General features: G+C 39.4%; 2 protein-coding genes across 2 annotated transcripts in view; one reads left to right on the forward strand and one right to left on the reverse strand.

The window, feature by feature from the left end:
• The window catches only part of LOC109542078 (MAP kinase-interacting serine/threonine-protein kinase 1), a gene marked incomplete at its 5' end in the record, with an annotated part of 12,070 nt that extends 3,392 nt beyond the window's left edge, over positions 1 to 8,678 (reverse strand). Inside the window, 5 exon segments of the mRNA XM_019911133.2 lie at positions 271 to 462; positions 522 to 830; positions 887 to 1,186; positions 1,323 to 1,564; positions 8,460 to 8,678. Of these exon segments, the coding sequence (XP_019766692.1) occupies positions 271 to 462; positions 522 to 830; positions 887 to 1,186; positions 1,323 to 1,564; positions 8,460 to 8,678 (1,262 nt within the window).
• The window catches only part of LOC109542034 (muscle-specific protein 300 kDa), a gene marked incomplete in the record, with an annotated part of 344,492 nt that overhangs the window by 89,999 nt on the left and 243,070 nt on the right, over positions 1 to 11,423 (forward strand).

Here is an 11,423-nt window from a genome sequence, read left to right on the forward strand (position 1 = left end):
ATATATATATGGAAATGCAAAAAAACCGCTCTTAGCTATTGGCTCATATTTAGGGAACCGGTTGAGCTGTAAAGCGCCAGCTGCCATTGCCGAGTAGAGCATGAAATCGCGCAGTTTTTAATATAAAACTACTATTTAGGAAGTTTCTAGCTTTCTGGCAACAGGCAGCTCTGCGGGTGCGTTTTTTAACCTCCACTCCCGGAAATCTGACCATAGAAACCAGCGGGCAAGTAGGCCATTAACAGTAAAACTCCGTCGCAACTCACGTACTTTTGGGTAGATTTCGGGCCGCTCCATATAGTCCAGATTCATGCTGAAATGCTGCTGAACCACCCGATTAACCGCCATCGCCGATTCGGCGAATTGGGACAGTTCCCGAGCCGAATTGTTCTTCTTAATCACCGAAGGTGTGACCAATGGGGCCGCGTCGCTGGCGCATTTGAGCCACGGATGTTGCAGCACCTGAAACCCACCACTTAGAATCGCCCCAACAACTTTCCTCAGCAGCTGCTGTTCCTCACCTGCTGGGCACTCAAACGTTTGCGCGCATTTTTGATCAGTAGATTCGCAATTAAGTCCTTCGCTTCGGCCGAAATGCTGTCCCACTCTGGGCTGGGGAAATCGTACTGCCCCTCCTGGATGCTATGGAAGAGCAGCTCCTGGCAGGTGTTGCAATTCTCGCCTCTCTCCCACCCGCAGTCCTCGCCACACTTTCCATAGAATGGCGGATAGCCCGACAGCAGAATGTACGCGATCACGCCCAACGACCACAAGTCGCATCTCTTGTCGTATGCCTGAGTGTCTGAGTCTCCGATGAACGCTTCCACGATCTGGAATTCCGCTCAGAGTTCAGCTGTTTCTGCAGCACATGCAAGTGGAAACTCACCTCAGGAGCCATGAATTCCGCACTGCCCACTGGCGTTAAGAGTTGAGGCGTGGCCAGCGGACTGGCCACGCTAGTCTGGAACCGTATGCCAGAGCCCAAGTCAAAATCGCAGATTTTCACTGGACAGAGCCGGTCTTTGTTCACACAGAGGATGTTCTCCGGCTTCAAATCTCTGTGGGCGATGCCCTTAGCGTGCATGAAAGCTAGGGCGGAGGCCACTTCGCGGATTATTTCAGCCGCTGCAGCCTCACTGAAGTACTTGTACTCCTGGATCCTTCTTAGTAGTTGTCCTCCATTGATCTGAAATCGAACATGCCAGTTTTCACAAAGGATTTTTCACAGTTTTTTGATGAACCAACGCATTAACTCCCTTGACTCTAATCGCTCCACTCCACCACAAGCACTCTGGCCATTGAAAGTCGATGGGGGTACTTGCCTTTTCAAAAACCAAATAAAATTTTTCTTCATCTTCGAAAAATTCGGTCAGCTGAATGATGTTGGGATGGCCCTGGCAATAGTGAAAGGTCTCCACTTCCCTGAAGACGCGGGCGCGGGCATGGCCGGGTACTTTTTCAATTATCTTGACGGCAAACTCTTGCTCGGTGTAAATACTGACACATGTTTGTACACTGGCATATGCACCTTCTCCCAAAATTTCCCCTGTCATCTTGTAAAGATCTGGAAGAAAATTGCTCTGTTAAAAAACCAAATTACCGGATTTTGTAACAGCAAATGAAAAATTAACGCGGGTTTCCAAATCAAAAGCCCTTAAAATCACAGCCAAAAAACCCGACATCCACATTAAATCACCCGTTTAATTCATTATTGGTTCTGAGTAATTCCGGTCTTTATTTGTCCGAAGAGAGCAATTGGCAATTGATTTTTTCCCGGCCGCGGACACCTATAGGCCCGCTGACAGAACTGGCCTATGCCTGCGCGTGGCGATTAAGGCCCACTATACCGAAAATCGTCGGTTATACGCCAAAAACTGGTTTTTAACGTAATGTAACGGTTGCAAAAATGAGACAAAAATCCGTTTTACTACTTTGTTCAAGCAACTATAAAAAGTCCGGTTTTCCAGCAACCGAACTGAGTCCAAGGAAAGTCATAGAGTTTTCTTGTAAAATCGATCACTTAATTTTTGTGCATAAAAGACTCAGTTTGTCAGTATTTCACAGTAAAACGTTAGGAAAACGCGGTTTATCTGTTTAGACAGTTTTGTTTAGGAATATTGACCTAAGAGTGAAGAAACCCCAGTTTCCAAGAGTTTTCCAAATAAATGATTATAAACTTTGGCTTTTTCAGTTCGAGGAAGTATTTTTGGAAAWAGACCCAGAAAGAATTATTAGGGTTTTGTCCATAATTCAGATATGCAAAGTTTCCAAAGCGGTTAAGGAGGCGAGTGAAAATTTCTTATAATTTTTCACAGAAGACACCTGAAGATTGCCAGTATTTGATTAATAGAAACTTTGTTAAAACTGGAATGACCTGAAAATTTAAAGGAACTTTAGAAACCTTTTGCTTTCTGGTCGTTTTTTCATAATGATCCTAATTACTTTCGGTAAAAAATTGCATACAATTATTTGGTTTTTGTGCCAAATTCGACGACGAAATGGAGTTTCTAACGTTCCCTGCAAACTGATGAATGAGGCGAATTTTCTAGCAAAAATAATGTTATAATCTTTGGCTGAAAACACCCCATTATTGTCAAAAAAGCGGAAAATAATGCTTTTTGCGTTTTCGATTAAACACTAATATTCGATAAAAAGTTTTTGGGACGCCTTTGGGGGGGGGGGGGCAAACCTGCCAAATGTTAGCTCGATATCTTAAAAAAGCATGCCAAAAACGGTATTTTTTGCTCCGTTTTATTGTAATTTTCCGCTGAGGGCAACAGACAGAAATTTTCAAAAATGAGCCTATCAAAAGCTCTAAAGTCACAGCTAAACGAAACAACATCCACATTAAATCGCCATGGATTTCTCCATTCCTCTCATTATTAGTTCTGAGTAATTCCGGTCTTTATTTGTCCGAAGAGAGCAATTGGCAATTGAATTTTTCCCGGCCGCGGACACCTATAGGCCCGTTGACAGAACTGGCCTATGCCTGCGCGTGGCGATTAAGGCCTACTATACGGGAAATCGTCGGTTATAAACCATTAAATGATTTTTAACACTTGAAAAGTATTAGCAAAAACCAAAAATTGAATGAAAATTTGGTGCGTTTTTTGGGTAGAAAACGTTAACGTCAAGGAAAAACGATTTTTCACCACAGCGCAAAAAACCTCACAAGCTTCGATCCTAAAAAAGCATGATATCTAGCACGAGTTTAACAATTAGTATTCCTAATGAGACAATCAAATACTCATCGATAGAGGAAAAGTTGGTCAAATAAACAAAAAATCGCTTGTTTTCACGCAAAATGCGACAATCTGAACTTAACGCGGATTTCAAAACCGCTCTGAGCCTTTGACTCATTCTTAGAGAACCAGTTGAGCTGAAAAGCTCCCGTTGCCATTGGCAAACAGAGCATTAAAATGCGCACTTTTTTATCAAATCATCAATTTCGAAATGTTTCTAGTACAACAGAACAGAACTGGTTGAGCTGTAAGCTCCAATGAAACACTTAAAACACAAATTGACGAAAAAAATCCAGTCAATCGCATGATTTCTGCTTGGTTTCGATACAGAATGTTTTGTGTAAACATGCGTCACTCGACCAACGTCTCACAAGCAATTGATAACCGTAACTATCCAAGATATGTGTTAAAGCCAAACAATGTCCATAAACATTGGCAATCAACCTGCATTAAAATCCGGTTAATTATAACTGGGGATTTCGGTAAATAGCCGAGTTTAAATATAAGTTTTATAATATTTAATGCCGATAAAAACAAACTGGCCCGATCCAGTATGTTTTGATTTGGGATATTTTTACCTACGAATTGCGCATTTGGTCGAAGATTGAAGAACCCTAAATAAAACATGCGAATTTCGCAATTTTATTCCCGTAACGATTATCGGCCCCGTTCAGGTCATAACAATAACAACAGCAAAGTTCTGCGTAGTTTCATGTTTTCGTTCCAAAATGTTTCAGATTTATTATCTACTTTAAATTAAGGTGTTGATATCGACCTTGACATCCGTTATCTACTTAATGTAAATAGAATTTTATTTATATCAAATTGCCCCAGTTCTGAATCGTCGTTTTTTCGGATCATTTTCAACCAGCCGAATCCAACGCCACCAAAAAAATGAAAAAATCAGCTCATCGAATTGAGAATTCAACACGTCCATTTCCCATTCTATTGGGCTCAATAAATTTTGCAAGTAGCTTTTCGACAAACGTTGCAAAAAGCATTTCCTTGTACCAATGATTAATCATCAATTAAGGCGAATTTTCAAATATTGTTCTAAAAAAGTGGTAAAGTTTAATGGCATTTTGATTAGTTCCTGAATGGCAAAGGAATTGCAAGCAAGTAAACGGTAATTATTCTGGTTTCGTCATCTGATCAGGGATTTTTTAATAGGCGCTTTTAATGAGTGCGCTTCGTCGACCGCATTGAAATTAAACTAAAAAAAAATATTTGTTTTTCTCGTTTATTGGCAAATTGGACTGTTAACAAACGCCGGAGTTCCATAATTAAAACATTGGACCAACTTTACTATTTAGGCCAGTTTGAAGTGATTTGAGAGCATGGGAAAATTTTGAAAATTGTTGACCTCTCTTGGAACTGTGCAGGCTTTGATTCAAAAAGTTTTCAGTAAAGGGCTAAAGTTTTTTACAACAGCCCGTGGAGATTTCGGAAATTTTTCAAATTACGGGCAATTTTACTTCTCTTTGGGCGCTGTGCAGGCTCAGTTTGCGAACTTCCCCATTTGGCTCTTGCCACAGATAGAGCGCTGAAAATTTTGATGGGCATAGAGCAAACTCGACTCTACATCTGCTGCGAGTCGCAATTTTTTCAGCAGCCTGAGCAAATTTTCGGAATTATGCAAAAATCTTGGTGCAGATAGAGAGTTGGGTTTTTCTCTAGACATCAAGCAAGCCTAACTCTACCTCTGGTGCGAGTTTGAAGTTTTTGCAGAGCCTCAGCGAATTTTGCGAATTATTCACTGACATTCACAAAAACCGGGCAGAAACCATAAAAAAATGACCAATTAGAAGCAAATGGAAAGTTCATATCGTACATAATTTACATATGCGTAGTAGACAGCAAATAAATAAACACATTAGTCAATAGAAAAAATTACGCAATTAATGAATAATCAATGCAGTTCTTGGTCTGCACGCCCATTCGTATGCATCAGCCTTTATTTCCTGTTATTGTCCTTTTGTTTACTCCCAGTACGATCCGGCAACATTCCAATCCAACATGTTTGGCTGAATACCGAATGCGCAGATTTTGTGCGAAAAAAACCGTACTTTTTCATTAAAAATGAAACGCCACACTCGAAATAAGCAAAAGGTGATTCGAAGGTTAAAATTCCACTAAAAAACTTGCCCGACTAAAGTTCGGTTCGTTATATTTTACTAGTTTCTGAATGGGTTATTTGTTATGCAAAATTTGATGCAAATGCAGTGAAAGGAAATATTTAACCGTTTTCTCTTTGGCCAGCCAACTCACATTAGGGACGCGCATTAAAGTATGAAAAGTGCATTCTAGTTGACTTAAAAAAAAGACGCGGCTTAACTCAGTTCATTACCTAATACAAGTCCAATTGGCTTTCAAATGGCATTATTTAATCAACGAACACAACCATCAATTGCAATGTGCAAACTGTTCAATCAGCAAATCGTATTGTTGAAACATTCAGCACAAAACTGATAAATCAGCAGATAAGCGCGATTGGTTACAGATTTTTCGGAAAAAAACGCACTTAGAAACATTCCTAAAAACTTTTTTGACGACTACCTACTGCCTAAAACTGTGGAGTTTTTCGGGCTTTTCCTACGCAACAAATTATTCTCAACGTTTCGCAGGCTTGAGTGGTTTTGCTTAAACTGCAGTACACAGTTCAGGAGGAATTTTCAAAAATGAGCCTATCAAAAGCTCTAAAAAGTCACCGGTAAACGAAACAACATCCACATTAAATCGCCCTGTATTTCTCCATTTATTTCATTATTAGTTCTGAGTAATTCCGGTCTTTATTTGTCTGAAGTGAGCAATTGGCGATTGAATATTTTCCGGCCGAGTACACATATAGGCCCGTTGACAGAACTTGTCTATGCGCGCACGTGGAAATTTGGGCCTACTATACGGGAAATCGTCGGTTATAAACCACTAAATGATTTTTAACACTTGAAAAGTATTAGCAAAAACCAGAAATTGAATGAAAATTTGGTGCGTTTTTGGGGCTGAAAACGTCAAGAAAAAACCGATTTTCACCACAGCGTAAAAAACCTCACAAGCTTCGATCCTAAAAAAGCATATCTAGCGCGAGTTTAACAATTAGTATTCCTAATGAGACAATCAAATACTCATCGATAGAGGAAAAGTTGGTCAAATAAACAAAAAATCACGACACAGTTTGGACAGCTAGAAACATTTCGCAATGCATTTTCTGTGTCTTGCCCGAACACTTAATTATTCGAACCGGTAATAAATGTCCTGTTATCAAAGCAACCAAATTGGTAATTTTATAGGCATTTTTCGCATTTTTCCGGTGAACAATTGGTGAAATAACCGTCCAAACCCACAATAGTAATAATACTAGCGCGCAGTTATTGATATTTAAACTGGTAAACAGTGTAGCCTTGGATTGTCTCATTTCTGAAGAATTAATTTGAATCTGAATGATCGCGCTACCGGTCAGTGGCATACCGCTGTATTTTATTAGCCGAGAAAAATCGCTATTTAATTATTTATAGAAATTCATAAAATAGAACGGCTTTAGTTGCCCACTCATGTTACAAACTGGACAAGTGAACAATGCCCAGCTAAATAGGAGAATAATGGCGTCAACGTTCACTCTAGTGGGTTTTAGACTGGTAAACGTTTCGCTCGCAGTTGAAGCACCCGCAATCAAAGACCGCTGAAAATCCTTAGACCACGGGCTATTAAAAACGGAAATCAGTTTTATTCATGTATAACCCTGCTAACCTTTCACGCATTATCCTATGTATTCTAGCCACGCATTAGAGGCGCACCTTTATTATTATATGTACATTACATATTGTTGGGGCCAGCCTTTATTTAAGGCGATTGATTAGAGACTTTTTCACTCAACTTTCCAAGCTGATACTCGACAGGACCACGTGCGCAAGGAATCAGTACGAAAGTGTTTTTTATCAGTTGGCAAATAATCGGCTAAGTCGTACATGCATTACATGTGTGGGACGGATGGCTAATTAACGAAGATAAGTGCAAAATTAGGGAAAAAAAGTCTGCCAACTGGATTGCTAGGTAAATGATGGATCGATCAGTTTCCATGATTTGACCCAGAACTGAGAACAATGATGAAAATCCCATTACGCAACCAGTTGATTTTTGATGGCAATCAAGCCGAAATTCTACCACGCAGCTTTGGCGCAGTAAATCGGATATTCGCATTTGCGAATCATCCATCCAAGGCCAAGTGGTTTCGAATTAAGGTATATACGCACAATTATTGCTGATATCGCGAAAAATTCCAAACCGATCGGTATTCCAGGCATTTATCAACGATAAAGTCGTGAACGCAAACAGTCTGGTTGGGCGAAAAAGTGTACTGATGGCGTCCACTGAGCGACATCAATTAATATTCTTTAGCAAACTGTAAACAACGTGAAATGACCTTTTTCTGGCGCACCAAAATATATTGTTAACCAGCCGAAACCCGGAAAAGTGCACGTACGCCTGTTTACCCGTTTTCTTTCGATTTATTTTTATCTCAAGAACACAGCGATTCCTTCACACATCGATTGACATTCAGCCAAACATAGACCTCCTAGGCCAATCGCATCAAGTCATTGTTTAGAGCTCCAGTAAAAAGAGCCAAATTTTCCGTTAATATTTCCAAAATTCGAAAATTCTACCGGTCCTGGTTTGGATTTTACGCTTTCTTGAAGCGTCGCTTGCAGATTAGCGGTTATTCACTTTGAAGTCAAAGTTTAAGTGGTGGTTTTTAAAATGATAATTTTTTCTTATTTAATGAAAATTTGCTCCATCGTTTTGGTGATTCTTCCTTTTTACAGTGCAAAAGTTTCAAAGTTGAACGGGTTCTGGTTTCGAGTGGAAGAATTTTTGAAGCGCCGCTTCCAGTTTGGCGACTATTCACTTTATCCACTTAAGTTTTTTTTGTTAATTTCAGTTTTTTCGTATTTAATGAAAATTTGCTCCATCGTTTTGGTGATCCTTTTTTTTGACAGCGCAAAAGTTTCAAAGTTGTACTCGTTCTGGTTCGAGTGGAAGAATTGTTGAAGCACTCACAAATAGCTTTTTGCGAAAACCTCCGTTAACTCTACGTCTACACTCCCTTAAACCCCTCCAGAGGAATGGCGTAGCTTCAAATCAAGCAAACTCAACCGCTTGGAAGCAAAAACAATCTGGACACCCCAAAACCCTCAATTGACGAAAGAAAATACTCCAATTTACCTTGAAAGCAAGACGATACGAGAGACGAGCCGGTGCGCTTCTTCTTGCGGCGCTTCCTCTTAGCCTCCTCCTTATGGCGAGCGATTTCTCTGGCTCTGGCTTGAGGGTCCAGAGGCTCACCTTGATCTCCGCTGTCGGAAGCGCTGCCATTTCCGCCGCTGCTTCCGCTGCATCCAACAATGCTGCTGTTTGAGGTGTTGTTCAATTGCAGTCCGCTGTCTGTGGACAAGAAACCATTTTAAACCATTATTTATATATATAAAAAAACATTTTAAACCATTATTTATATATAAATAATTATTTCGAGAGTGCAGATTCACTCACCAAAGAAAATCACCATGTGGCAAATGAGATGGAAAACAAGCAACATGAACTATACTATCAATAGGGGACTTTCCTGGAGGAAAGGCCGGCTGAATTCGTTAGGGCATAATGGTAATTTTTGTTCCTACTTTAGTTAAATGATTCATTTGACGCGTGGAAATACGCTACTGGTGATTGATTGATGGTTGCTTGGGTGAAAAATTGTCAATCATGTGGGCTGGTTTGCACCAGCAGCCCACTCAACATGTGGATTTTTTAGAGGTGATTGGGGATTGAGACAAACACGGAAATTTCGCTCTTATTGCCATTCAATTCCGGTCCGTTCGAAGTGAAAATGCGTCCAACGTGGGCGAGTTATGTGGAACTGGCGGCGGAGTAGAAACCTGTTTGGACGTGATTATTCTGACTGATACAAAGGAACCCAAAAAATGGGCACCATGATGCAGTCAGGCAGTTGGCGTTCACGATTCTTTTTCTTATTATTCTATATTATTTCTTATTATTCTATATTCTTAGTCACTGAAAACCGATGGGCGAGTTGAATATGGGTCAGTGTATTAGAAATACATGCGTTATCAAACACACTTTTTGTCAGCTAAACCGCTGAACAATCGCGACACAAACATGTAAAGTAAAAACTTGTCGTTGGAAACTCCAAGTGCGATTAATGGAATAAGGATGGATTAGTTGAGAATCAAATGCGTCTGCCTTTGAAATAATTTTCATTGACTTGCCCGATAATTGTTGATTCACTCTAATCGTGCTGATAAAGCCATGCTCAATGTTTAGTGTTCATACACATTTTTTCGCATTGGACAATGATTGTTGCTCATGCCATAAAACCACACACAACACATTGAATAGCAGTAAATGATCGGTTTTTATCAGCGAATTTTGCAATTTATTGATGGAAGAATACTGTGAACGCCCTGAAAGACGCGCTGAAACTTTATGAATTAATAAAAAAAAATAGAATTTTCACCAATTTCCGAGCTTAGGGAATCTGAAGCGTTGCTTGTAGATTGGCGGTTTTGCACTTGTTAAGCCCAAGTTTAATTTTTGTCTTTTTATATTTTAATTCAAATTTGCCCTCTTTTTAACCATCTTTCTTCACAGTGCAAAAATTCCACAGTTGTACTCGCTTCGGTTGGAGTGTAGGATTTTTTTAAGCGTCGCGTACAGTTTTGTAATTTTTTACTTTTTAATCCTAGGTTCAAGTTTATGTTTTTAAATTAGGCGATTATTGGATTTTATTAAAATTTTCGTTCTTTATTTAGCCATTGTTCCTCTTCATATTGTCAACATTTCAAAGCTCTATTGAACCTGGTTTAGAGTGTGCGAATTTCTGCGTTTGGCGGTTGTTCACTTTTTAAGCCTAAGTTTAAGGATTTAGGTTTAAATTGGCCGATTTTTGGAATAAATTGAAAGTTTTGTCGCCTTTTTAGGCATCTTTCCTCTTTATAGTGTCAACATTTCAAAGCTCTATTGCATCTGGTTTAGAGTGTATGAATTTTTGGAGCGTTTCTTGCAGATGGGCGGTTGTTCACTCTTTCAAGTCCAGTTTTAAGTGCTTAATTTTTTTATTTGGCGATTGTTGGACGAAGTTTAATTTTGCGTTATCCATTTGGCCATCCGCGCTCTTTACAGTGTAAAAATTTGAAAGTTCCATTAGCTCTGGTCTGGGGTTGACGAATTTTCGAAGCGTCGCTTGCATATTGGCGGTTGTTCACTTTTTAAGCCTAAGTTTAAGTGCTTAGGTTTAAATTGGCCGATTTTTTGATTAAATTGAAAGTTTTGTCGCCTTTTTAGCCATCTTTCCTCTCTAAAGTGTCAACATTTCAAAGCTCTGTTGAACCTGGCTTAAAATGTGTGAATTTTTGAAGCGTTTCTTGCAGATGGACGGTTGTTCACTTTTTAAGTCCAGTTTAAGTGCTTAATTTTTTAATTTGGCGATTGTTGGACAAAGTGTCATTTTGCGTCATCCATTAGCCATCCGCACTCTTTACAGTGTAAAAATTTGAAAGTTCCATTAGCTCTGGTCTGGAGTTGACGAATTTTCGAAGCGTCGCTTGCATATTGGCGGTTGTTCACTTTTTAAGCCTAAGTTTAAGTGCTTAGGTTTAAATTAGCCGACTTTTGGATTAAATTGAAAGTTTTGTCGCCTTTTTAGCTATCTTTCCTCTTTAAAGTGTCAACATTTCAAAGCTCTGTTGAACCTGGTTTAGAGTGTGTGAATTTTTAAAGCGTGTCTTGCAGATGGGCGGTTGTTCACTTTTTAAGTCCAGTTTAAGTGCTTAATTTTTTTATTGGCGATTGTTGGACAAAGTTTAATTTTGCGTCATCCATTTAGCCATCCGCGCTCTTTACAGTGTAAAAATTTGAAAGTTCCATTAACTCTGGTCTGGGGTTGACAAATTTTCGAAGCGTCGCTTGCATATTGGCGGTTGTTCACTTTTTAAGCCTAAGTTTAAGTGCTTAGGTTTAATTTGGCCGATTTTTGGATTAAATTGAAAGTTTTGTCGTCTTTTTAGCCATCTTTCCTCTTTAAAGTGTCAACATTTCAAAGCTCTGTTGAACCTGGCTTAAAATGTGTGAATTTTTGAAGCGTTTCTTGCAGATGGACGGTTGTTCACTTTTTAA

This window comes from Dendroctonus ponderosae, unplaced genomic scaffold (genome assembly GCF_020466585.1).
Source record: "Dendroctonus ponderosae isolate FM_Combo_2020 unplaced genomic scaffold, Dpon_F_20191213v2 Dpon_F_20191213_5, whole genome shotgun sequence".
NCBI classification, from domain to species: Eukaryota; Metazoa; Arthropoda; class Insecta; order Coleoptera; family Curculionidae; genus Dendroctonus; species Dendroctonus ponderosae.